The following is a 27,940-nucleotide window of genomic DNA, read 5'->3' as shown; positions in this document are numbered from 1 at the left end:
TTACATCTTAAATTTCTTAAATATTTTTAATAATAAAACTTTTAAAAAGTTTTATTGTATTAATTTTTTTTGTTTGATTTAATTGCTTTGTGTTATGTAGTTTATTTCTTTAATCTTCTTTTTCTGTCAAGATTTTAACCCCAACCTTAAAAATGAAATAAACCCTTAAATCATAATGAAAATACTTCTGTTGTCACAATCATGAGTTGGTCAGTTATTCAGTTTATCAGTTCAACTTTATTTGTTTAGCACCTTTTACACAGATGACAAAACTAAAAAAGCAAAGAGAAAAAAATTATGCTAAAACTAGGAATAAAATTCAAAAACATTTCAAAAAAAAAAAAATAAAAATTTAACATGGTAATAAAATATGTTGTGTCCAGGGGATGGAGGGAGTTTATTGAAGTCTTCTTGGGCTCACATGGGAAATCATTTAAAATATAAACTGGATATTCAGTCTAAGGAAACTGCAGAGCGACAGAAGAACCAACAATATCTCCTGTTTTCTCCTTTAATGAGTCGACTCTTCTTGTGCTTTCAGACCAAAGAACTACAGACTCTTCACAACCTGCTCAAACTCTTGGTACAGGACCTCACCACACGGGTCAAGAAGGTTTCCATCTCATTTCTACTCTGAAGCTCACCTTCTCCTGCTCAAACTGCTGACAAATGTTTCTGCTGCTCTAAAGTCTGGTCTCCAGAACTTCCTAAAAACTCTCAAAGTCTCTTCTGCTGCAGGTTGCTTTGTAGAACTGTTCCAGAAAACCTCACTAAACCACATGGAGGAGCCTCAAGATAGTCGTCCAAATGAAACCATACAAAAACCAAACTATCACAACCCAAACACTAAAGTCTCCTGCAGCCTACCAGAGAACCTCTGAGAACAGAGAATCAGGACAGGAACTCTTACCTTCTGGACAACCAACATTGGTTCACAAACAAGAATACAGAATGTGTCTGACCAAAAACCTCTAAAGACTCACTACAGCCAAGATAAAGACACAACTCAACTGCAGCAAATCCACTAATCACTGCACACATTAGCACCATGTGCTAACTGTGGCTAAAGAACCACATTTACCAAGACAACTATCCAGTACAAAGCCCTAAAACACACCAAGAAACACATTAAAGACGATTTTACTGCTGGAAGCTGCAAGCTAACGCCTAAAGAACAAGCTAAAGCAACAGAGCCAAACCCATTTCAGTGAAGAGAAACAGAGGAAATGTTTGTCTGCAGCTAAATAAAGCAGGAAGACACTGAGCTGCTCAGGTGTTCCTGATAACACCAATCAGCCACCTGGACAGCCAATAAGAACACAGCTTACTGGAAGTCCAGAGGGCTGGGTTAGTGAAGGAAATTTAATTTAAAGTTGAAGCAGAAAATTAACAAAGAAAGTTGAAAACCACCTTCTGATACCTGAAATCTCTGAGTTTTCACACAAAGAACACCTGAACATGTCAAACTGGTTCCATAGTAGAACCATCATTGTAAAAACGTCATAGTATGGTGTGTTGCTCAAAAAACATTAGGACCCGGCTGTCAGGGGACAAACATGTAAGAAACATGAGAACAGAGAGAACCCAACCAGTAGGTCACAGTTTATCATCCCCCAGTCATCTCCTGAAGTCCATATGGTGAGAGACATCAGTATCTGGTTGTTCATTTACCAGAGGATGCTTATAATCATGCTGATGTGGTCTGTACTCTACAGTATTTTAGTGACTCAATAAATGCCTAAGTTGTTTTTTTTTAATGCTTTTTAGTTTTTAATCAACATTGAAGAGCCTATATGTGATCAATAAATGGCCTTTGCCTATCTTAAGAAAAATTCACTCAGAACTCTGATATGTTAACAGTACTAAATAAATCAATAAATACATGCATACACACAAAAATAAGTTAATACATTAACTGTGTTAAGATAAGATTTAGATTTTTAAAAAAGTTGTTTATGTTTTTGCAGAATCCAGTATTACTCACTGGTTGGTCATTACATTTTGTTAGTTTGATTTCACTGTTTAAAATGATGCCACCTCTTTTCAGACAGAACCTGTGATAATAAAACAATACAAAATTTTTAGTTCTGTGTTAATAAAGCACTTAAAGCTTTAAGTATGGCTAAATGCTTTTTTCAAAATTAAATATATCACTCCTTAGGTGGTAGTGGCCCCAAGTTCAGTAAAGTTGGAAAGATATTCACAGATTCGGCTTCCAGCATCAATAACTCATTAGATATCGGTTGTCAAAACATAAACGGTGCCTCTTTCCCATTGTTGCAAGGCAGACAATGTGCTACAAGCCCAGTTTTATCAAAAGTAGCTGTCTTTCAAGCTACAGGAATAACATTGGTGTCTATGGAGTGAACAGGGTCCGTCTGCAATTTGCAAAACCGCTGCAACAGTAAAGAGAGACAAATATTCAATAACTTCACTCTTATACATTGTAGTGTCACTAAAATCACTGCAGCCTTCAACTGGCTCCTGTTGACAAAGTGTTTTAACAGAAATGTAAATGCTGTAATTTGATTCTTTTAATGAACCATGTAACTTGAATGGATGTGATGCTGGTGTGACCACAGTGCACACGTCTGATGTTGCTCACAGTGGTCCAAGGAATGCTCAGGGAGTTTGTGTGTTTGCTCAGACTCATGAAAAATTAGAGGGAACATTGGTCATGAGTGATGTAATTCAAAAAATACTGAGAAATGATATTATTATGCATTGCAATATCGACATCTCTTGGAAAGAATCTGCATTTTTGTTACGTTTCGTGTTTTTTATTGAAAAAACAAACATTTAAATTAGGACGTGAACTCTTTAGCTGCAAGATGAATAATATTTTAACTTCACAGATGTGTTACTGAATAGATAACACCACACAAAATATATCAACAACAGCCAATAACTCTAACAAGCATACCAGTCAGCACATCAACAGTAAGATATGAACATTTGAAATATCTCTCCCAGTAATATATACTTTACGCAACAGAGAACTTCTTGTTTTTTGTAACATCTTTTTACTGCACAAAAGAAAGTAAGACCATTGCACTGTTGTTTGGTCATTTAGAGATGAGGTTGGCCTTCTCGTTGTTTTTACACTGCGGTGAATCAGGTATAAGGACCCCTTCATGGAGGACAGGTTGAGTTTGTAATGCAGAGACCACACAGTCAAGATCAGGACCTGCAACAACAGAAGAAAAGGAGGCAGGTTTGAGATTTAAGCAAGCTTTAAAATGTAAGTTGACCCTCTGAAGCCCAGGCAGGGTCTGGGTGTTGTTTGATTATGTCACATTTTTACCAATACTGGGAAAACAGTGACTCTATCTAGGATAAATATTTACTATTTACATTTTCTGTTTCTGTACTTACGTAATATCTGCTCTGTGTAAACACAGCATGCAGTTCAGCCTAAAGGCTCCAAACTGTTGTCATGTAGCTGTTGGTTGTTGCTGACTCACTAATGGCTTCACAGTTGTAGCAAGAAGTGCAGAATATTTTGTTTTTTTTACAGAATCTGGTTAGAGCAAATGTTATATTTTTAGACATTGTTTAAATGTAGAATAAGATGATAAAACATCAAAATATTAAGCTTAGATTGGCTTAATTTTTTTTTTGAACTGCAGGTTACAGATGAGTAGTTCAAGGGCTGTTAAAAAGTTGAAAATTGTTGATTTTTTCTGGTTTTGCATTTTGTAGCTCTGATATATGGCATTAATTTGGTGATTTTTTAAAAAATATCCAGAGTTTCAAACCCGCTAGCACAGGGGTCCCCAACCACCGGGCCCCGGACCGGTACCGGGCCGCAAAGAATGAATAATCGTGATTAAAATATATATATAAAAAATACGTTTTTGCTTCCGGGTGTCTCATTTTGAAAGACAACCACTTCCGCCCACGCCTAACTTCCGCGCTTGACTCTGGCGCGTATTTATCCTGCGTCAGCAATGCAAGCTAGCCCTCGCAAAATGAGCCAGAAACAGAGTTCACTGGAGAGTTTCTTTGGAAAGAGTAAACGAGACAACGATGAGACAGCAGAAGGGTCACAGACTGCCTGCAAAAAGAAAGCTGCATTTAAAAGAAAATACCAAGATTCCTACCTGAGTTACGGGTTCATCGCAACAGGTGATTCACAAGCCCCACACCCACTCTGTGTAATATGCGGTGACAGACTTGCTAATGAAGCCATGAAACCATCAAAACTACGCCGCCACATGGAGACAAAACACCCAGCATTGAAAGAAAAGCCCTTAGAATATTTTGAAAGAAAAAAACGGGAACATGAAGGACAGAAACAATTATTGAAGGCCACTACTTCAACAAATGTGTCCGCGCTAAAAGCATCATTCCTGGTCGCGGACCGCATTGCTAAAGCTGAGACGCCTTTTACTATTGGGGAAGAATTGATTTGGCCTGCTACAAAGGACATTTGCTGCGAACTTTTCGGAGAGGCTGCAGTAAAAAAGGTCGAAAACATACCCCTTTCGGCGAGCACCGTAATGCACCGTGTTTGCACGGACGGAGAGGCTGCGATGACTGGGCGGCTTTCAGGTTTCAAGAGATGGATGCAGAACATAGACGCCTTCTCTTGTACACAGAAGTGAGATGGCTTTCAAGAGGTAAATCGCTGGCAAGAGTTTTTGAGTTAAGAGAGTCACTGCAGAGATTTTTCTTGGAAAAACAGTCACCACTGGCAGCATACTTCAGTGACGCTGATTAGATCTCGAAACTTGCTTACCTGTGTGGCATTTTTAACCTGCTCAATGAACTCAATCTCTCACTTCAGGGGAAAATGACAACCGTTTTCAGGTTGGCAGATAAGGTTGCAGCATTCAAAGCCAAACTGGAGTTATGGAGACGGAGAGTGAACACAGGGATATTTGACGTTTCACATATAGCAGGGATTATGGAAGAGACTGAGTTTGGACCTTCATTCACCCAGTTAGTGCATGATCACCTGTTGCAGCTTTCAAAAGAGTTTGAGCATTATTTCCCCATCGCAAAAGACCCCAGGCTGGGGAAGGAATGGATCCAGAACCCATTTGTGAACAAGCCAGGGGAATCAACTTTAACCCTACAAGAAGAGGAACAACTAGTTGAGGTTGCAAATGATGGTGGCCTTCAATCCATGTTTGAAACAACTTCAAATCTCTTTGCATTCTGGAGTAAAGTCAAAGCAGAACATCCTGACATTGCCACAAAAGCACTGAAAGTCCTGCTTCCATTTTCAACCTCTTTGTGAGGCGGGGTTTTCTCCAGTGACAGCAACAAAAACAAGACTACGGAGTAGGCTGGATATAAGGAATACAATTCGAGTGTCATTGTCTCCCATCACCCCCAGATGGGACCGTCCAGTTGCGGGAAAACAAGCCCAGAGCTCCCACTGATTCTACATTTTGGTGAGTTGATATTATGCCTAATATAAAATGTAATTGTTGCATTCAGATTACATACTAAATATAATGATTAAGGTTTTTGTTATTGGAACCTTCACGCCCCTACCTGGTCCTTGAAAAAGTGTTTCTGCGTGAAACTGGTCCCTGGTACAAAAAAGGTTGGGGACCCCTGCGCTAGCAGGTGTCTGGTATCAGAGAGTTAATCCATTCAGACCAAATGCTGCATATGCATGCATGTAACAGATGATCAACTTACCTGTTTGCTTTTTGGATGTACAGACTGCATTTCTTTTTTGTTTCCTCCTCTGATACACTAAAATAGAACAGGGGAAAATCAGACTATTGTAATGACAAACTGAGTGGTTGCTTTTCATTCAAATGCACTGACGCACTTGCAATTTTAAGCTACTGCAAACCCATTCATACACAGAGGAAGACAGATTTGTATAACCAAACAACTCAGATATGAAGGAGAGAGCGACTAAACATTGGTAACAAGTTTTTTGAACACTCATCCAGCCTTAAATTTTTACAGACCTATCAGCAAGGTGCAACCAAATGCGTGATTTTGCAGGGTGGACGCCGGTGTTTAACCTAATTCAAGAGCTTCCAAGATAAAACCTGATCGATTTATTTTCTGCATACCTGTTAGCATCACATGGAGCACCAGAGTGATAATTATGATGCCAGAAAGGCAAACGCCAACTGGAAGAACAACCCAGGTCAAGTCCAAAGAGGCTTGACTGGCGACGACAGGTCTGGCATGTGGTTGATCTGTGAAGAGAAGTTACAGATTTACTAACAGATACATTGATAGGATTTAATATGTGGCTTTAAGTGTGGTGAAAGCGGATTTTTTTTTTACTTTCGTAATGAGTCAGTCTAGTTGTTTCTTGTCTCTATGCAAAGCTTTGCAAATTGGTTACATACGTAATGAAAATGTTATCAATCTCCTCTGTGTCTTTTGGGTGTAATCAAACCATTAAAAAATGCTCTCGTTCTCAAACACTTAAATTTCCAATATTGTGTAAAGTGATACCATAAACGGTGCATCAAAGATATCATTTACTGGCTTTGGGGCGTTTATGGTTTCATCCATGACTGAACAACAAACTGAATTGTACTGGTTCTTTTATTGTTTAAAATGACGCCAAGAAACCACTTAGAGCAAACTTCAGAGGCACATACATGAATGATAGTAAACAAAAGTCCTATTATGACTTCAAACCACATTTGAAAAAGAAGTACTGGAAACCATTTGCATTTCAAATTGATATTTCGCCTCAGGTTTCGACATGTTTGGGGAAAAAAGGAAGAGGGAAGAGTTGGGTTAGATCACACAGGATGGGACCATGAATGAGGAGAAGAAGGAGTTGTCCTCTAGTTTAAAGCAAAAAAAAAAAAAAAAATACTTACCACACTGCTTAGGACAGTGAATGACTGTGACAGCATGCTTCACATCAACCCTCTTCACCTGCACAAAGACAACAAGGGCATTCAAAATTACAGTCTTTATATGTGGCCTTTAGCAAGCATTCACCTCCCTTGGAAGTCTTTCCTTTAAGTGCTTTTCAACATCGAATCAGAGTTTAATTGGGCTTTTTTGGCAATAATTTGCAACTTTAAGCAGTTGACAGCAGATTGAAGAATCAATAATCACTGCTTTAGCCAGCATTGGCAAAAGAAACCAATGGAAATCTGAGAAAAAGACCATAGGATAGTGTATTTAGGGGAGTCATAGGTGTCTTGGTGAACAACACATGCCAAGTTTCTTCCATTTCTTAGTGATAAATTCTCTGAATTTTACTTTATATAACCTTTTCACAGAGTTGCTTAGAGTGCTTTTTTGTCATCATAGTGGATTTTTAGCCAGAAGTAGTGATTCGCCAGTTATTGTACCCTTCAGATAAAGGTGTCTTTATACTACAATCACTTGACCAACATTTACTGCATTCAGATGATCTCCATTTCACTAAATGGGTGACCTCTAGCCTCAGCTAGCTGCACCAGTGTTTAATTAGTTGAGTCACTTTAAAGGGTGTGGATACTTATGCAATCACTTATTTGACTTTTTATATCTTCAATTAATTTGCATTACTTTTGTAGGAGATCTGTTTTCACTTTGGCATAAAGAAGTCTTTTTGTCTAAATTCTTGTCAAAAAAGGCTAATTAAAGTGACTATGATTCAGGGTTGAAAAGAAATAAAAGGGAGAAATTTCCAAGGCAGGCTTAGCACTTTGTATAGGCACTGTAAATATAAAACAACATGTGGTCACCTCAAATGACCTACAAACATACCTGGAGGCAAGAGTCGTACAGTTCCCCTGCCATCTTCAAGTCAACAGCTTTGTGTTTCTCCTGAGAAAAAAAAAAAGAAGCAGAAACTTACGATCTTGTCCTACAGATAATTTCTGCTATCAAGTGTGCCAATGCTCAGAGAGAGGTTACAGATCGATGGTAAAAGAGAATATAATAGAGACATGAAAAAACATGTTGCACATTTTATGTGGTTGATGTGTTGGAAGATACCCTGTTATTGCTATAAATGGCCATTTTAATGGTGTAGTTAACCTCTGTGCATTGCAGATAACAAAAACTGGGTTAGTGTTTCGACACCTTGGAGAAAACCTAGCACTGCTCCTGGCAACAAAAAGGAAATAGATAGCAAACAGCAATCATGTATTACAAGAAGCATATAGGTGTTAACATGTTGCGACACCTCCTTCAAATAACACGCATACAAGAGGTCATGGCATACATGCAGCTTTTGGGTTGAAAAGGAAAATGATTTTGACCTCTAAACCCATTTGAACCCTAAGTGGGGGATTATCTTTTGGAGTTTGCACTGTCGACAGTGATTCACAACAATTGTAGTAGCAGGTGTGTGACACTTACCACATGCACAGACTGTGTTTCAGTAGCGTGACACTCAGATGAGCCTTCCGACTTCACACACAGCCCCACAGAAAACGTTGCATTGATCTGTGATGACATCTTCATTTCTTTGTGCCCCTGTTGTCTTGTCACGGAAACCTCCCACGCTGTAAATTATTGGATAGACAACACCACATTATGTAAGGTCTGTCATCATCTTCATAATGTAAGAAGCTGTATTGGTGGCTCTAAAATCACAGACAAGCAGATTTGTTGCCACAGACTGATGTAACGTAATAAATACTGATTAATTTTGATTAGTATGAAGGTAAAGGGGCACCTTGGAATCTCCCATCAGCAAAAGGGCACCTAGTCCAGGATTGAGAGCCTGCAGTAAACTGAAGAAGACATTTCAATTAGGTTTTAAAGTGCTCCTAATTCAGCAGTTATATAAAATACATTAATAATAACCATTGATTCTAATAAATCAGTGACATTTTTCATCAGAAAGTGCAATAAAGACACAACTTAAGTGAACATAATTAGTGTATAAAGCTGTAGATTACAATACTTCTGCTTTGTGATTAGATTACACAATAATGCATGAGGATTTGAACAAAGTTTCCTAGTTTGCTTTTTATTGTTACCGTAGTTACCACATATATGTAATGATACTAACTAATTAAAGAAAACGTTGAGCCATTGTGTGATATCTGAGTTGACAAGTAGAGTACATTGTCTTATAAACCATCAGCAACAGATACTTTCAAGAAACAGTATTGAAAATGCAGGCACCAAAGAAGAAACTCAATGCAACAAAAGTGAAAATGACTGTCATCACTGACACACAAGAGGGCAAACATGTTATCATTGAAACAACATTGTCTCCATCTATTTAGCCAACCTGTATGATGGTTATAAAAATAGCTGTAAACACCAGAACTTTCCCAGTTTTGGACCTTTGTTCTGTGCCAATCTGCATGTCTTCACATAAAAAAACACAACTGCCAGAAACCCTAACCCCGAAATAATCTGATCGTAAGACATCACAATTATGGGAAAGGATACAGATGCAGTAATAATCAGGAGGTGGAGACCAAGCCACTACCACTAATCAGTGCTGAAGTGGCCATCCTCCTAAAATGACGCTAAAATCATTACAGACAATGCACTACTTTCACAATCTACCTCAGACTTGGCACAGCGGTTATCAATGGAAATTGAAGTTTCCGTGATGACTCAGACAGCAAAGAGGGTGGTGTATAACATCAAATTCCATGAAAGGCATCCATGAAAAAAACTTGCTTGCACTTCTTAGCAATATTTCAAGATTAAACCTTCCTAAATACCATGAAAAGAAGTGTGATGAACACTGGTGGCACATTGTTTGCGCAGATGAGACCAAGATAGATTTGTTCGGTTCAGATTGGTATATTTGGCATTGACGTGGCCAGGACTACCACAGTGATTGCATAGTCCTGACAATGAAGCGCAGGGGTGTGGTTGCATGAGTACAAACGGTGTTTGCTAGATTACATTTATAGGTGACACCCTCAATGTGGATATACCAAAATACGCGCTGAAGAGATAACTCACACCCTGCAGAAGCTTGGCAAAAGACAAATAGTCCAGCATGATAACGATACAACAGACGCTGCCAAAAAGTGAAAACTATTTCCAGGCCAAGTATGCTGTCTGACTTGAACCCAATAGAACGCCTTTAAAGAGAAAAGCAACACAACACAACCCCTTCAGCAAAGATCAACTGAAATACAATGCCTCTGAAGAATCACAGAACACCTTCTCAGAAATGAACCTCCATGACAAGAAGGATTGAGTCTGTCACCAAAAATAAGTGTGGACTTATGAAGTATTGAAGAAATCAAAAATTTTAATCTCTGTAATGAAAATTGAACTGACTTTTGCTGCATTGAGCTCCTACTGTTCAGCCTGTATTGGTAATATGGTAAATCTAAGCTGTTTTATTATATTTCCACACAATAGCTCTTTTACATTGATGTAATGAAAGTGCTGAGAGATGATAGCATTTTGAATCATTTGACATTTAAGTGATACTGATTATACAAAGTGGGAAACTTCCACAAGGAGCCAGTTCGCTTAGCTTATAAGTCAGCTGGAGATTGTTTGCCCAGTAAACTAGGCTAACCAGCTGCTGGCAGGAGCTAATAGTAGCCTTGCATTGCTCCAACGTAACAAAATCCATCTACCAGCATAACTAGAGCCTTTATGAAATGCTCAAGGATGTTACTGGTTCCAGGAAACAGGCATGACACACAGACCTCGATAAAATCACCATGTGACACATCACACACTTCAGTTTCTGTTAAACTGGACTAATCTAGGCTAGCTGCAAGGCTGAGCTAGTTGGCTTCTGGCAGTAGCTTCATACAAAGACATATTAGACAGGTATCAATCTTATATTTATCTCGCAGAAAGTACAGAATTGTATTATTATTGGCATTTGTTAAATGTCAAACTATCCTCTGAAAGTAGAGCTAAGTAACTTCAACTGATGCTAAGTTCTCTTATGACAGCCTTGAGGAAATTAAGAGCGTATTACTGTAACCAGATACAAGTACAGGATGATTAAGGGTTAAAAAAAATAGGAAGAAAAACAGGTGTACTGTAAGTGATGAGTAACCTGTACTATATACAACAGTGGCCTCATTCCAACAATTATTTTAGTCATATTGTTTCTCTACGAAGAACTAAAAGATAAAAGAAGGGAAAGTGACCATTACCTTCACGCATAGTTGAGGGTGTGGATCCACTTTGGAAAATGTTACCTAAAAAGCATTGAGAAATGAAACAGTAATTATTAAAATGCTATTTATTTTGTGCATAAAACAGTGCTGAAACCAATAAAATAGATGTCTAGATAAAACTGACTACATGCTACATGTACCATGTGGGTTAAATAGTTTTTTGGGTCAACTTTATTCTTTCGCTTTCAGGCGTGAAGACTCTGCGTCACCAGCTATTTTTAAATCAACAGAGAATTCCGTCTCAGGTGACCGGCCACCGGGTTTAAGGCTGATAACAATATGAAATCGAAACACAATCTCAGTGTCATCCAAGGATTCCCAGCTGATCATCTTCTCTCTTTGCTCAGTTGTGATTGTCATGTCAGCAGATGATTAGATACGCTTCATAATGTCACAAGGCAACGTTTTGTGAAATCCCTGTTTGCCTTGAGTCATTTCCAAAGTAACTGTTACGCAGTACAAGGTTAAGTGCAAGAATGGCTCTTTGATATGTAAATTTTGTCACAATTTGTGCAAGATGGGTCTTACAAAGCGTCAAAAGACTCCCGTCATCGCCAAAATTTTCCTCTTTGTAATGTGGACAGAGTGCTTAGTCAATGAGGAACACATTGACAGATTTATTTCATACTTGGCTTGTGCCAACAGCTGATATCACAAGACATTATTACATCAGTCAATCACAAGAACCTTTCCATCAGTTCCTGACACTTATTACAAAGGTAGGTAATTTTTCAAGGGCAGTGATTAAACTATGAGGAGTGATCAGGCACCAGTGAGTCTGGTTTTTGAACCCAGTGCCTCTTAAGTTCAATCTTTAGTATGTTGTAGATCTGACATGCCTAGTTTGGCTAAAATCCAACTTAACATTTCAAGTGATTTGTGACCATTACCAGCAGCTGAAAGCCCTGAAAGCTAAACACATCTCACTATTTCCACATTTTAAAGGCTTATACCTTCTCTCTGCTGACATTCTGGGAGGATTGAGGCAGATCTAAGCAGACGCCATTCTCTTGTTTCTGGCACAATGCAGCCACAGCAGTGATTGGACAAGAAGGTTCCCATAAAAGAGTCTCCTCCAGCGGGTCGAAGGTAATTCCAGACCACAGTTCCTCTACACCTGGGGGCAGATGAGGTCACGATGTTTTGATATGATATGGTATCAGTTTTCAAATACATACAATACAATACAATGAATTCTTTGAAATGACTTAAAGGGTGGAGTGACTCACGATCTTTGAATGGGCAGAGCTGAACTCTGGGGGCGTCCATCACTGCTGACCAACCCTAAAAGGAATTCATTAATGAGTGTCTAAAGTCTATATCACTTTGTGAGACCAATTACTAGCATAATCAAATCATATATGCTTACAACCAGGAGTGTACATGGAAGCTTTACCTCAATGCAGAGGCAGGGCAAAGGTCGAGAGTACGGGAGTGTGACACTCTTTATGGGTTGCTCCTTCTTTATCTGAAACATGAGCAAGATTTGAAACATTTCAACATCTTTCTTTGGAATGAATGTATATGCTGAGTGATAATTCTCTTAGCACGTAGTTGATAAGCCACAAGTTTCTGCAGATGTGAGCCAGCTCTGAGACTTTGCAAACTGAGAATCCACGCGGGGACTTTACTTCTATGACACACATTCCTAGATGTCAATATAAGTGAGTCAATGCATGAGTAAATTTTTTTTTTACAAATGCAAAGTGAATGACTTTATGAGTCATTTGGAGAGCACTGCCAAGTCAGCAGCGTGACTGGCCACGCTGCTTGGAATTAAAAAGGATGCTTCCCTGTACCTATTTTAAGTGAGCTGTTGCATTGCAGTCGAGAATTTACCAGAACCAGTGAGCAAGAAGTGCATACACCAATTACAAAACAATTTAGAGGGTGCCCCTGCAGCTCAACAGGTTGACTGGGCAACCCATCACCATTTACTGCAGGTCTATCCCCCACTTTTCTCTCCACTGTGCACTATAATAAATGCCAAAAAAATAACCTGCAAGCCTACGGACTGCTGAAATCAGATTATCCAACCTGAACCTCCCATAACAGTGGCAACCCTATTTTATTAAGGTAAAAAATGCATATGTGTACTTCTATTTGTCTCGTACCGTTCACACACAAAAAATCATTTTAATTTGCCTTTTAAAAAAAATAAAGGGACTAACCAGTGTAGGGGCTCCTGCACCAATGCAGATGAAATTCTTATAGCACAGACGGACGTTGTAGTCGTGACCTTCAAGCATGTCGGACACTTTGACACTCAGCTCTTTCCTCTCCGGGATGTTATTATAAGATAGCCTACCAGCTGAAAAAAGACAAATGGAAACAATCAGACAAAAAGACAGACAATGAGTAGAAAAATATCACCTTTTGATAAAACCTCTGAAAGCCCAAACCGCTGATAGGTTGGAAAGATGCGTTGTCTTTAAAAAGAAATAAACGGCATCTGGTAAAACAACTAAATCTAAGCTAAAATACTTTATTATCAAAATGATTGTATTCTTATGATGGCGTTTAAAAATTTGCCAAAACTAAACCATTTGCTCAAACTAGATTCTGTAAATAAGAAAAAAATTTGGACTCCTCATTGCAACCGTGAAGTCATAAGTGGTTCAGCTGCAACCAACAGTCACATGACAAAAATTTAGGAACATTACGGCCAGACCAGGCTGAACTGCAGGCAGTGTTTACACACAGCAGATAGGAGACGTCCACAGGATCAAATTGAAAAAAGACAGACAAAACATTTATTGTATGAAGAGTTGTCTGTTTTTTAACTGGTAATAGCTGTAGGCATTTGAGAAAATGTTGTACATTTTGATAATTTAAGTTTTTTTGTAAAATAAATAGTCAAAGAAATAAACTTAGTTTTTTCTGTGTTTTATGATTTAGGACATAATAACTGTCATACTACACAGACTATATTATTGAGTTCTCTTTCCTTCTTCATGGTTGTGCTGTTTCCATAGAGGTTCAGGACTTTACATTGCAGTAAAAAATGAGCCCACAACGTGTAATAATGTGACAGGAGCAAAATAAAGTTCGGAATTTAAATTGTTGGCATACACAATCAAGTGTTAGATACAAGAGGAACAAAACAATGGAACAAATTCCTTATAAAACTGTATATTCGATGTCACTATGCATTGCTCAGTCCTGTAAATACAAAAAAAAAATGATAATAAAAAATCAATATATGTGCTTACTGATGCAGTCTGGGACATGTCTTCTCAAATCCTCACTGATGCATCCTGTGGAGACACAATGACTTGGCATAACTCTGCTGGACCTTAGCGTAGAAGCCATATACGACAGTTTTGTCCATGTGAATGATTTACCTTCCTGCTAACGTAGCTGGGACTCACTGTTTCTGTCAGTTACAAGGAATGCGTGGTGGGTTGCATAACACCACTTACCGACTCCAGTTACTCCCTAACTACTCTAAAGTGCTTGTTTGATGTAACATGAGTATATTCTTACCTGGAGCTTGGTAGCTGCTGGTCCAAGTTAAGCCACAGTAGTTTGGTACTGTTTCCACCGTAACTTGCACTTGTTGATTTGGAAACACTTGAGTGCAGTCATTCTCAACTTCAACCTTCAGGAAAAAGTAAAACCACATATACTGTCAATATGTCATCGAGGAATCTATTGTACATGTTTGGATCCATATTAATTAAAGTCGCATCATGATGTACAGAAAAGTTGATTTCAGATTCAGAAAGTTTTGATATGAAATTAGCACAGTTTTGGAAACAGACCGCCAATCAAAGTAATTTCCAACATTTAGGTGTGTTGAAGAATTTCCTAAACCACACTTGTTTTACATTTCACCAAACTGAGGCAGAAGATAGATGAACTAACTCCCTTAAAAATCCATTTGCTTGATTTTAGTTCTGGCTTACTTTAACAGAAAAGTCACTCTTGCGTCAAACTTTGGATAAAATTTTAACCAGATATGTCCAGTAATGCCAGTGCTGCTAACAGTACCTGCAGTCCAGACATTTTTTCTCTTGATGCTTTTGAGAACTTGAAATTTTGGCAGTTCGAAGTCATCCCTGAGGTGACCGTGCAGACAGACACACCATGTGTGGACTCTGTGGAGGGAAAAAAATAAAGTCTTATCGTCAGAAGCTGTAAGTCACAGTGTGCAATTGTCAAACAGTAACTGTTAATCTGTCAGCTAACCATTCAAAAACTGTTAATGCACTTCTGTCGTGGGTGTTTGCATAACACACACATTATTTTTTGCATGAAGAACTGCACTTGTGACAGTTTATAGAGTGGACTACAGACTCATTTAGGATCAAAGGGATTTCCCCTTTCTAGCCCTGACTGGAAGGAAATCTGTAGGCACCTGATACGGAGATAAAGGCTTAAACGTCAAGCGACTTGTGTTTTAACCCAAATCTTATCAGATTTTGTCTGCAGAATCCAGAACGTGAGATGTCAGTTGATGCAGAAGCAGAAGTTTAGTCATGGGCAGTGTTTGGTTTTATGAATTAAACGTCCTTCACTTTTAACCTGAAAATACCTCTGAAAGTGTCATCAGAGATAATGATCGGTAACCATGACTAGTGTCCACGTTGGCTTGACAACTTCCTTATCAAGGCAGCGTTAAAGAGGCACAGCCACAACTTCTATAGTTGCAAAGGGCAGCCTCATTGTAGAGAATATGCTTTATTTCTACATAATGAAGGTGCTGTGGACAAACAAAATGTATTTTTTGCTTAACTTCTTGTGTCAGGCTGCTTTATTTACTCTGCATTACTTCATGTAACCTCAAACTATTTCATCTACACTGCACCAATATCTGTGTTTAATATGTGTGGAAAAAGAACACAAGACACTATTCTTACAAGCAGCAATCACCCATTTAAAGTGTTTTATTTAGCAACTATCCACAGCTCCCTATGGGAACTGCGAATAAAAAAAAAAATCAGTCTGGAGCTCTTATTCCCATTAGTGAAGTCAAATTTCCCACTAACACAACATACTAAATACATTTTGGAGTTACAGGGAAGTGTGTGTGTGTGTGTTTCTGCTCTTCAGATGAAGACGAACTCCCCCTGAAACAAAGAAGTCCAAGGACAGTGCGTCCTCTGAGTGCACAGATAGAATTGGTATCAGCCCATCTCCTGGTGAGGTATGATTAATGCAATAATTCCTAGCTCTGCACATTAGAGCACCAAATAGGAAAATCTCAAGAATCTGTTGTACTTTTTTGCACCAAGATGTTATATTCAGACATACTTTTTTGGTAAATATATCATCCAAAAAGTCCCAGCTGGACAAACCATTTGGATGAATTCATGATTCAAGGTTTCAGAAATGTTTCCTAGTTTTTGCCAATTGATTATTGGGTATTAGTGATTCCAAAAGCATCTAGCTAATGTGGCAACTGTTCATCCAACATGTGGATTGACTAAATGGTCCAGTAGGGGAAACACTGACCAGATGGAAGCTCAAAGGGTTTTTTACTCTCTAGACAGCAATGTTTGTGCACCATTTGCTTGTTTAGTCAAAAAATGGTGTAGAAAAACAGACTTTCAATCATGGTGCATAGACAGTGTCTTTGAATGACATTTGGTACAGACATGTACATACTCTGAACACTGCAATAACCTTAGCTCTCTTGTCTGGAACAGTCATGTATGTTAATCCCCCGTATTTGCTTACCAGTAAGTCGTAAAACCGTTTTGATTCTGAGGTGCAGTGAGCATTTCTGCCTCCCTTCACACTTCATCACTGTGGAGAAGCTGACGTTGTGGAGCACTGAGGTGGTGTTGAGACCTTCAGCAGGGTTCTGACACGGAGGGTGAAACCAACCTACTGAGGACAGGAAAGATGTTATTCTCCAGAATAGCTCGTAATGATTGTTTTGGAGAAGTCGTCATTCTTGTTGTGTTTCAGGCGTGTGATATTACCGTCATACACCCACTAGCATGGCTAAAAGGTTGTAGTGTGGGGTGTGTGCTTTGTTGAGAAAAGAGGCTGACATGCCAAAGGAAACCTCAGCATGTGGTTCAAATGGGATGTTTGAGCTGAGCTTTCTTCCTCTCTTTTGTAATTCGTAGAGCCGAACAAAACACAGAAATGGTTCCTCCATCGTTGTCATGCACAGCTTCAGGACTTTTGTCCCTCAGAATCATGTGTTTTTGATGCATTCTGCTCAGTTTTATACAATGAGTGCACTTTAGTGGATTCAGTTGGCAGCAATGTGTTGTTTGGCAGGTGTAGAAAAAAATATCAGGCCTTTGTTTCCATGGCGTGTAATGCCCTAAAAGTTTCTCATGCTTTATGATAGGTGGGGCATGCTTTTATATTCTACAATGATTTATGTGTATTGAGTTTGACCTTAATGTGGTTCTAAGGACCTTTTCAACCCAGTCTAAAATGCAGTTGTGAACACAGAATCTACAGTATTTTCTTCAGCAACACAACAGTAAACAAAAGGGGATTAAATGCAGACAATATTGACTCTTGTGTAGAAACGTGAGCATGAATGGCTGCAGATGGGATCAATACTCACTGCTTTGTTTGGCCTTGCACTGAAGTCCCTGCATAGAAAGACAGAAAAAAAGGCGTTCAAATTAAATTCTCTTTTGTGACAATTTCAAGGTGGAGTTTAATTGACAAAGGAATTCTTAACAAAGAAAACAAGTGTGGTGGCTCTGCAAGACAGGGAATTCCCAGACAGTGAGTTTTTTTTACATCCTCATTGCTCTTTCACCCAAAGCCCAGGCTCTTTTGCTTGTCTACCATGAAAAGATAAACCTACTCATGGTACAGTGTCATAATATCTTTCAGTCAATTACTTCACTGATCTTCTCCAATTCTGCAGCTGCAACACAGTCACACAGTTGTCTGAGGTAAATGAACACGAGGTGAAATGACACGTAGAGATGAAAAAATGCTGCCCCACTGTGCACCACTGATGTCATCAAATATAATTTGCCTAGGCTCACGTCCAAAACCTCCTCAAATACAGACCTGTTACCAGTTGTGGTGGCTCGCATTGTTTTTTTTTTTTCTTTTGGCTGAGTCACCAAGTGTGTATGTGTGTGTCATCATGGCAAAATTTGGTCACAGGACGGTAAATGGTTTATGGACAACCTGCTACCACAAAGGCGATTTTGAGCACTGTGGCACCTCTTTCTAAGACTGCCTGTCTGTGTGTGGACATAAATTGTCAACAGAATAGCGTCACAATCATACATAATTTTACACCTCAACCATTCCACACATCCCCACTCTCGCCCCGGCCGGTCAAGGCAGATGGTTGCCTTCCCTGAGCCTGGTTCTGGCAGAGGTTTTTTTTCTTTCCACTTTGGCTGACTGCTTGCTCATAGGTAATCCAAAGGCAAGTTTGGATTGTTGGGTTCTCTGAAGTGAAGTGAAGTGAAGTGAACTCTGGCTTCCTCCCACAGTCCAAAAACAAGCTGAGGTTAATTGGTGATTCTAAATTGTCTGTAGGTGTGAATGTGAGTGTGATTGATTGTTTGTCTGTATATGTAGCCCTGTGATAGACTGGAGACCTGTCCAGCGTGTCAACTGCCTTTGCCCCAAGTCAACTGGGATAAACACCAGCCTCCCCGCAATCCTGATGAGGATTGAACGGTGTGTAGGTAATGGATGGATGGATTTAATTTAATTTAACTGAACTGAAGTTGAGGTCAGAATAAAATCTGAATATGAATGTTGTCCGACTCAAGAGAATTCATGTAATAATTAAGTGACTACTCTTTATTCATGGGTTGCAACCATAGACCAGGCCAGCCAATGGGTTTCTTAAACAGCAGTTGTAAGGCTCAGTATGCTGGATCTGGCTGTTGCCACCTTAGCAGCACGTGACGCCTCCTTGCTCGTCCTAAAATTGAGTCCAAAAATTGGCAAAGAGATGAAGTGATAATGCACTGGAAAAGAGATAATGCATAACTCCAAGCCTTAATATAGCTAAAACGGGTGAATTATATAAAAATTCAGTCCTGGACAGTTGTCATTAATGGGACCTTTAGCTGTAGACGCCAAAACCTTTTCTGTCCAAGGCTTTAAACATGTTTATTTCTGCTGTGAAGATGGGCATTTTAACATAGGGTTTTACTGGGATTGACTCGCCTTTAGATCAAGCCTCTAGTGGCCATTACAGGAACTGCAGTTTTCAGTGGTTCCGCATTGGCTTCATTTTTTAGCCCTGGACATTGGCACTCAATCGGAATGTCAACATGTTAGCGGGTGTCACATTTGGTATGACGTCTCAAGTTTATTCAGGAGGCAGAAAAAACAATCAATGCAGAAAAATATTCTGGGTATTCTGATGTTTGTTATTCTTGCACTAAGTGAGAACTGATAGTGTTAGAGTTTGTTTTCACTTGCATGACACGGAGAATGCAACATTATCACCGAATGAGTCACAGTTTTCGTGAACATTACTTGCATCTGATATCTGTTTCCTAAGAAGTATTGTTATCATCTCACCATATTTTTATTAGACTGTGCGTCGTGTAACCCATGTTACCTCATCGATGTTTTGAATGTCAACATAACTCATGTTTGAGTTTCAAACTGTTAGTAGATACCTGGAGGATATTTTGGCGCATTGTTAGCTGCTACAACAAGACAATGATTAATTATTTGGAGCCCATATACTTGTAGAAATTTGCAAAGGTAGTGCAATGAATGATGATCCTTATGGTGCACAAGAAAACAGGCTTAATTAAAATATTATGAGTTCATATGTTTGTCTAGGTTGCTGAGTAAGGAGTAACCACAGTGTTCCTTGTCCTCACTCCACCCAGGTAGATTTGCAGTTGTTTCCTCCTTTGATTCCAGTCAATGATTAAATAGTATTACTGTATTTCTTTTTAGATAAAAGGTCTGCACACCAGCCTCCTTAAATAAGAAGATGCTTTGTAGGATGTATCCTTTTAAAAATGTCAATGTGATTCAATTGGTGAGTCATATGATGTCAGAAACTGGCTTTATAGCTTCACTTAAGTTGCTTTAACCTTAATAAAAGTAAACGTGGTTGGAGATCCTTCAAGGAAATGCAAACTGGGTGTTTGTATCAGAAACTGTACAGAAACAGATACTGAAACTGGAACTTCAGAGCCAGTGTGCATATAGCTGCTACAGTAATAGTTTTAGAGATGTTAGAGAAATTATTGTGTCACTAAAGGCAATAAGGTAACAGCAGCAGTATTAGTAGGTGTAGTAGTAAAAGTCATGCAATAATAGCAGCAGTAACAACAATATAAGTAGTAATTGATCATAGGAAGTAGGACACAGCTATGATGAGTAGTACAGTGTAGTTTGAAGGCAGTTTTTCTGTGATATTAATGCTGCTGAGGATACAGTTTTACCTGAGAACACTTTGTGTCACATTTGGCAATCCTCTCCAGTTCTGTGCTTTCTGCTGCAGCTAGACTCCAGCAACAGTGAGACATCAGCAGGGCAGCCAACAGGATCATCTTGGACACACTTCTTCTTCTTCTACTACTCTGCTTATCCAGGTCTGGTCTTTTTCTTCCTTATACTTCTTTGTCTTTTCCTTCTTCTTGTCCTGGCTGAGGCTCAGCTGAGAGTCTGACAGGCAGCTGGATGATGAGGAGGCTTGTCTTTGGTTACCCTATCATCAGTGTGATGATCCTCAGTGTGGTGAGCACACAGAGTGAATGACTGTGGATTAGTATATATATATATATTCTGGCAATGGAGGCGGAGCCACAAACATGGTGGCTTTTTTTCCCTTTAACATTTACAGTTAGTTTGAAATGTGATGTTCCTAATATACACATCTTTTTTTCAGAATTCTTATAGATAAATATGTCATTTATGACTCGCTTATATTTGATTTTCGATAAAATGAAATCAGAAATATTACAGAATCCCAGGCACCAAATACACACGTGTATTTTATATGGTGAAATTCACTTTCAGAGAATAATAACATGTACCTGGCACATATTTTTCAGTAAATACAGCATCCTGCAGTTCAACAACTGAGTCAACTTGGCTGATATTTAATATGAGCATCATGTTCTTTCTGCTCTGTAGCCTCAAACAATAGAATTTTGAGATTAACGACAGCTACTGAAAGGGAAAAAAATCATTAGAAGATCATGTTTCTTAACATTTGGTTGGATAACCTGAATTACCTATTAGTCATAGTGATGACCACTGACATTTAATTTCCTGAAATAAACTTCCTCTTGGCTCTCAGCTTCACTCCCTTACATGGGCAAAATGCTGCGGTGCTGAAGTTAGCTGGAAGTTCAACACTCTTATGTGGTATTTTAGATTTTATCCACATGCATGTCTTGCACTTCCTGATTTTGGGGCCACTGGGCAGCAATGGAAACATTCTGCAAACACAATGATGACACTGTCACCTTTTAGGCTAACAAGGTGTTAGAATTTAGTTCACTATTTTTAATATCTGGCAACATTTGCAACTGCGTAGAGCCATGTGTCTGGCCACATGGCAAATTTAAATCCAATGTTCACACCTGAAACTCTGGATTATAGCTGCTTTACATCAATCTTCATCATTTTGATCATCTATTTTAAAAAGTTGTTCACATTTTGTGCATTATTTCCCTCTGTTTATTATTTATGTTGAATTTTTTGACATCCTCTTGCTCATATTTCCCAGCACTGTTCGTATTACAAAACATACGTTTCCTGCTAATTCCAAGCAACTCTGAGTCCTGAGGCACATCTTACATTCTCAGATCACCCCTCCAGAAACACTCATTATCTTTTCCGATGTAGTTTCCTAAAAACGCCAAGAGCAGGAATGTTCTGCGTCAGATCCAAGACAGCAAAATGTCAATCTGAACTTCTTACAAATCCAATTCTGAGAAGGAGACTCTATTCCTCATGTGAATCTGTGTTAATCTCCTTGATTGCAGGGAAACACAGCAAAATGAAATTAGGGACAACACAGATATTAAAGTATGTTTGGTATGAAGCAGCAGCAGTTCACTTTCAGGTGCTGTTCTTGTCAGGCCCTGCACTTCTTTGAAATGCTCCCTTGTGCAATAACAGAGTGCAATACCATAAAAGTGCAGAGGTAACAGGACAAGTGGCGCTGGTTACTAGCATGCACTGTTTAAGTCCAAACATGAGTGGTATGACTCATGATGTTCACGGCCTTAATGATAGATGCTATCTGTTTGCTGTGTAAACACAGTAGTAGCAGATTCTTCCCAGGGATATACCTTCAGAATAAACTCAGGTAGATGTTGTTATTCCGTCGCACGGGCGTCTAATAATAGCATCTTCAGATATGTTGTACCAGCGTTCGTGCCAAACCCACAGGAGACACATCGGACACATACACATGCCTGGCAAAAGTAAAAGCAATCATAGACACAAATAGACACATTTAGTCAGCCCGGTTTAAATAGAATCAAACAACAGGCAGCTGACTGGTTTGCACATTTGGCACAAAGCCCTGCTTCTTTGAACTTCCTCATTGAAAATGTTGTTGAGATAAAACAACACTGACATGACCTAGACCTGCAGATTTTAACTTGTTTATTTCCGTGCTTCCTCTTAGGTCTTGTTACTCTTTTACAGGTGAGGATTCTAGATGGTCATTATTGCTGCTGAAACTTCTCCAACCACTTCAGTGTAATGGCTCTATCTGCTGGGGTTCGGTGTGCATTACAATACCACAGCTTTTGTCCTTTTTCACACTTGTCCTTCTCCGGGTAAAGACGGCTTTCTATAACATCATAATAATGCTGTAGAGTTTTGAAAATCATTAATACTTAGTTGTGTTTTGTTCTATTATGATTATTGTTAATGGGGCCTCATATCTCCAGTCATAACAGCTGGTGATTCATCGGAAAAGACTCATGAAGTTCTCATTTTTTTGACTGTTTTTATTGTGAGTCATTAAATGGGATTTATCCACTGCACTGTAAAAACAAGTACCGTAATGTTAATGTCAATGCAAAATAACTATCTCATAGCAAATAGTAATTTTCCATAACACATTTTGTGGCCTTAATTTTACAGTTCATGTGTATTTTTTGTTGCTTTTTGATGTTTATTGAAGAATATTTACAGTGAAAACAATGAAATGACCAAAAATATATAATATAGAAAAAAAATACAGATCTAACAAGTAAATCTATGTAAAAATCAAGAACCAGTGCTTCCTTTGTAGTTAATTGTTATGAATTGTATTTAATTTACACCATTACACACAATTTAACTGTTTCATCTGATAAAAAATAATAAAATGAAATCTGTAAATGTACTTTGACAGTCAGTTTTAATTTAAAAAATTGTATTGTTATTTGAAGATATAGTTTTTTAATGTTATTTTACATTAATCATATAAATTCACAGTCCATTTTTGCAATTCTGTTGACATTTTCAGTAGCACAACTGTAGAATACAAAGCGAAAATTCCATAAAATCACTTTATTTTTTTTTATTTGTTGCTGTTTTTTCCAGCATGTTTACAGTTGTAAAAGTTATAATAAAATGACAAGTTTTGGTCTCAAGTTTGAAGCAAAGATCTAGAAAATATTGTTGACATATACCACATTAATAAACAGTTTACTGACAGACAATAAAGCCAGTTCAAGCTAGAAAATGTTCCCTTGTGTTGGTTTATACCTTATTAGAAAGTAGCTGGTATATCCTCAGCCATCAAACACAATTTCAAGAAAAAAGAAGAAGATGGGGAAAAAGCATTTTCATTATAGTTACATGATGTTTTTTCTTACTAGTTAACATCATCTGCAGTTTCCTAAAGGTCCTTTTTTTCTTGTAGACTAGTATTTATAGCTTTAAAACAACAGGAGGAGTTATATTTGCATTTCATTTGGGCTCTATTTATTTATTTATTTTGTAGATTCCCTAGTGTCTATCCGGTCCTAAATAATCAGCATCATCCTACAACATCACAAAAAGTAGGAGATCTTTTCTTTTCCATACATGGATATGATGAAATCATTTGTGTGGTTATCAGAGGACGCCCTCAAAGAATCGGAGCTCCGCCAAAAGCTTGGAGACTTTTTGAAGCCAAACTCCACATTTCTCTACTTCATTTCTGTCATAATCCAGTCTAGGTCAACAGTCATGTCAGCGGCCCATGAGGTGTAACTACTGTAGCAGTTATTGTGATTTTTTCCAAATTTGACATCCCAAACTTGGCTCATGTAGGTGCAGCAAAGGATAAAGTTCAGGTAAGGTGGCACAGCTGTTTTTTTCTGAATAAGATTTGACAACTCAACAAATTAGGAATTGTGCTTTAGATAAAACCATCCTGTAATGTGGATGGTGGAGCTAAATAATAAAGTAGCATGTGATGTCTTTTCAGTCTTAATTCTACTCTGTCTTATGTTGTAAATGTCACATGATATCGCCTTAAAGGCTAAAAAAAAATGCATAAAAGCAGCAAAGTAGAGCTCATGGTGCAGTGTGTATGTAGATATATACTCTATAAGTAGTTGTAGAAAGAACTCACCCAGTTGGTCTGTGTTAACAGGTGTCATTCAGACTTTCACATCTGGATGATGCAATTTTAACCCATTCTTCTTTTGCAAAAGTCCTCAGGCCCTCGCAGGTTACACTGGGATCTTACATGAACAGTCCTTTTCAAGTCCTGCCACGAATTCTCAGTTGGATTGAAGTGAATGCTCTGATTTGACAACTCCAGAACATTCACCTTGTTGCCTTTAACCAATTCTGAGAAGCTTTGTCCAATGCTTCGGTTCATTGTCTTGCTGGAGTAAAAACTGAGAACTGACTTTTCTAAGTCTCAGTTCTGTTGCAGACTGTATCAGACTGTCGTTTAGGATTTTGCAATACTTTGCTGCATTAATTTTACCCTCTGCCTTTACAAGCCTTCCTGGGCCTGATGCTGAGGAGCATCCCCACGTCATGATGCTGCCACCGCCATGCTTCACATCATGATGCTGCCATCACCATGCTTCACATCATGATGCCGCCACCGCCATGTTTCACATCATGATGCCGCCACCGCCATGCTTCACATCATGATGCTGCCACCGCCATGCTTCACATCATGATGCTGCCATCGCCATGCTTCACATCATGATGCCGCCACCGCCATGTTTCACATCATGATGCCGCCACCACCATGCTTCACATCATGATGCCGCCACCGCCATGTTTCACATCATGATGCCGCCACCGCCATGCTTCACATCATGATGCCGCCATCACCATGCTTCACATCATGATGCCGCCACCACCATGCTTCACATCACAATGCAGCCACCGCCATGCTTCACATCACGATGCAGCCACCGCCATGCTTCACATCACGATGCCGCCACCGCCATGTTTCACATCATGATGCAGCCACCGCCATGCTTCACATTATGATGTTGCCACCACCATGCTTCACATCATGATGCAGCCACCACCATGCTTCACAGTTGGGATGGTAAGTTTGTGATGATGTGCAGTGTTTGACATCTACAATGTCTAGTCTGATGGCCAAAAAGCCAAATTTGGCTCAATTTTGGTGTCATCAGACTGAAGAACCTTCTTCCAGTTGACTTCAGAGTCTCCCATAAGCCTTCTGGCTAACTTCAGTCAAGATTTAATTTAAGCTTTTTTCAGCAGTTCATTTCTCTTCGCCACTCTCCCATAATGCTTTGACTGGTGAAGAATAGGCAACAGTTGTTGTATACACAGTCTCTCCCCGTTTGTAGCTCCTTCAGAGGAGTCATAGGTGTCGTGGTGGCCTTCTTCACTCATCTCCTTCTTGCACAGTCACTTAAGGATGACTGCTCTAGGCAGATTTACACGTGCCATATTTGTACCATTTCCTAATAATGAATTTAACTGTACTATGAGGGATATCCTGCGAATTGGAAATTATCTTGTTTCCATTCTCTGATTTTTTTCACAGAGGGGTTTGGAGTGTCGATTTGCCAGGAGTAGTGATTCACCAGTGACTGGACTTTCTAGATACAGATGTCGTTATACTATAATCATTTAAGATGCGTTCACTGCACTCAGATGTTGCTTATTTCACTAATTGTGTGACTTTTAGCACCAGTTGGCTGCACCTGTATTGAATTAAGTGAGTCATTTTAAAGCAGGTACTTACACTACTGTTCAAAAATTTGGGTTTTCTATGAAAACTCACACTTGTATTCAAGTGCTAACATAACCGCACAAGGGTTTTCTAATCATCAATTAGCCTTTCAATACCATTAGCTAACACAGTGTAGCATCAGAACACAGGAATGATGGTTACTGGAAATGTTCCTCTGTACCTCTATGTAGATATTCCATGAAAAATCTGCAGTTTCCAACTAGAATAGTCATTTACCACATTAACAATGTCTAGGCTGTATTTCTGATGAATTAATGTAGTCTTCACCGAAAACTGCTTTTCTTTCAAAAAATAAGGGCATTTCTACTAAATAGTTTCACTAAAAGGCGAAAGATTCCAAATAAACTTCCAATATAATCTACACTTCACAAAAGGTGAAAACATTATTGTGAACTTATTAACTCTCGTGTTGTCCTGCGGGTCAAATTGACCCATTTTAAAGTTTGAAAATGTGGAAAATATAACTTCTGATGTCCACATTTTCAACATTTTGGGGAAATTTTTTAACAGTTTTTGATGGAAAAAAAAGAAATGTCAAAAAAATGTTTCTTTAAGAACATTCACAAAAATGTGGAATGAATTTAACTGTACCATTAGGGAAAATGTGGATTTTGGATGATTTTTTGTAAATGAAAATATTCGAAGTTTTACTGATATATATGTAATCATTTTAGATATTTTTAGGATTTTTTTGGAAGATTTTTACTCATTTTTTGAAAATATTTACAAGAATTTTCTTGCCAATTTTTTTAAAATAAAACTTTTAAGGGAAACTTTGAATTTTCTTTCTGAAGGTTTTACAAATTTTCAGAAATTTGGGGATTTTTTTTGCTGAATTTTTGGATTTATTTTTTTTTTTTCAGACAAGGAAACAAGATTTTTTGGTGCCCGTAAATGAGGACAGCAAGAGGGTTAAGAAATGTCAGAAATATGGCACAGACATAAATCTGCCTCGAAGCTCCTCATAAACTGATTAACCACGCAAGAAAGAGACCAGTGAGTGAGGCCACCAAGACAGCTATGACTCCTCTGAATATATATTCTCCTTAATATGGCTTTTCTCTCAGATTTCCTCAGGGTTGCTTTTGCCTGTGGCGGCTCTAAGAGTGATTATAGAGTACCTTTAACCGGCTGGCAACCGCTTTAAGCTGCTCACCCTGCACTGTAAGAAATATCAGTCCCACCAAACAGCTTGGCATCTAGAGCTTTGGCATTTATTTCGTTCACAGTTTAAACTACATTATTAAACATATCTGGCTAGCTTGTTAAAATAAAACAGATATTATCAATTATTCAGCTGATTTTTAGCTGAATTTTAAAATTTTGCTAGAAATTGAATTTGCCACAGAGGGATAAAGACAGATCTACTGTGCATCAGTGTGCATTTTGTGTGTATATGCATTTTTATTCTGTGCATGTGTCACTTCATGCTCATTTATTACTAAATAGCAGATGAAATCATAGATCCCCTCCTCAGCCTGGTGTGTATTTTTGTTTTTTTCTTGCAGTGTGCGTCCATGGATGCATCACATGACCCGTTAATCTTCAGTGTATTTCCGCGTTCACGACGGCCGAGCTCTCATCAATGACTCCATGGAGGTGTGCGCGGCCTCACCTAAAGCATCCCTGCCGTCGTGCCTCCCCTCCGGGTGCTACCGCTGCTGCTGCTTCTTCCTCTCCGAATGAATGAAACCGTGACCGTCTGAGCCTCTCCTCTTCCTCCTCCTCATCCTCCTCCGCCTCTTCCTTCCTCCATCGAGCC

The 27,940-nt window shown here is 38.8% G+C and overlaps 1 protein-coding gene and 1 long non-coding RNA gene across 5 annotated transcripts in view; one reads left to right on the top strand and one right to left on the bottom strand.

Annotated features, from left to right (window-relative positions):
- Positions 1 to 20,431, top strand: part of LOC118469994 (uncharacterized) — a 34,083-nt gene extending 13,652 nt beyond the window's left edge. The window contains exons 2-4 of the long non-coding RNA XR_008600210.1: positions 542 to 5,402; positions 16,116 to 16,209; positions 19,932 to 20,431. This is a non-coding gene — a long non-coding RNA (uncharacterized LOC118469994). The remainder of the gene's footprint in view (positions 1 to 541; positions 5,403 to 16,115; positions 16,210 to 19,931) is intronic.
- On the bottom strand, positions 3,001 to 27,940 carry il17rel (interleukin 17 receptor E-like). 4 transcript variants are annotated; one of them, XM_055006563.1, is made up of 18 exons: positions 27,794 to 27,940; positions 17,596 to 17,623; positions 16,743 to 16,892; positions 15,054 to 15,160; positions 14,547 to 14,661; positions 14,273 to 14,317; positions 13,232 to 13,371; positions 12,457 to 12,528; positions 12,290 to 12,344; positions 12,014 to 12,177; positions 11,037 to 11,081; positions 8,615 to 8,672; positions 8,296 to 8,441; positions 7,699 to 7,758; positions 6,816 to 6,873; positions 6,045 to 6,173; positions 5,656 to 5,712; positions 3,001 to 3,187 (listed from the first exon to the last, which is right to left on the bottom strand). In XM_055006563.1, the coding sequence occupies exons 3-18, from the start codon at positions 16,807 to 16,809 to the stop codon at positions 3,066 to 3,068; spliced, it is 1,440 nt and encodes a 479-aa protein (XP_054862538.1). In that variant the 5' UTR covers positions 16,810 to 16,892; positions 17,596 to 17,623; positions 27,794 to 27,940; the 3' UTR covers positions 3,001 to 3,065. The 4 variants fall into 4 exon arrangements, with proteins under 4 accessions (XP_054862538.1, XP_054862537.1, XP_023121651.2 ...); XM_055006562.1 differs by having other exon boundaries at positions 16,743 to 16,895; positions 27,794 to 27,929; XM_023265883.3 differs by lacking the exon at positions 27,794 to 27,940 and adding an exon at positions 20,426 to 20,558 and having other exon boundaries at positions 16,743 to 16,895.

This window comes from Amphiprion ocellaris, chromosome 21 (assembly GCF_022539595.1).
Source record: "Amphiprion ocellaris isolate individual 3 ecotype Okinawa chromosome 21, ASM2253959v1, whole genome shotgun sequence".
Lineage (NCBI taxonomy): Eukaryota > Metazoa > Chordata > Actinopteri > Pomacentridae > Amphiprion > Amphiprion ocellaris.
This window is presented reverse-complemented; position numbering and strand designations above follow the sequence as displayed.

Coding starts and splice junctions, on each gene's coding strand:
- il17rel (XM_023265883.3), bottom strand. CDS start 20,533: ATGATCCTGTTGGCTGCCCTGCTGATGTCTCACTGTTGCTGGAGTCTA. Junction 15,161..16,742: donor AACGGTTTTACGACTTACTG/GTAAGCAAATAC, acceptor TTCCCTCCACAG/AGTCCACACATGGTGTGTCT. Junction 12,529..13,231: donor GTGCAGGAGCCCCTACACTG/GTTAGTCCCTTT, acceptor CTCATGTTTCAG/ATAAAGAAGGAGCAACCCAT.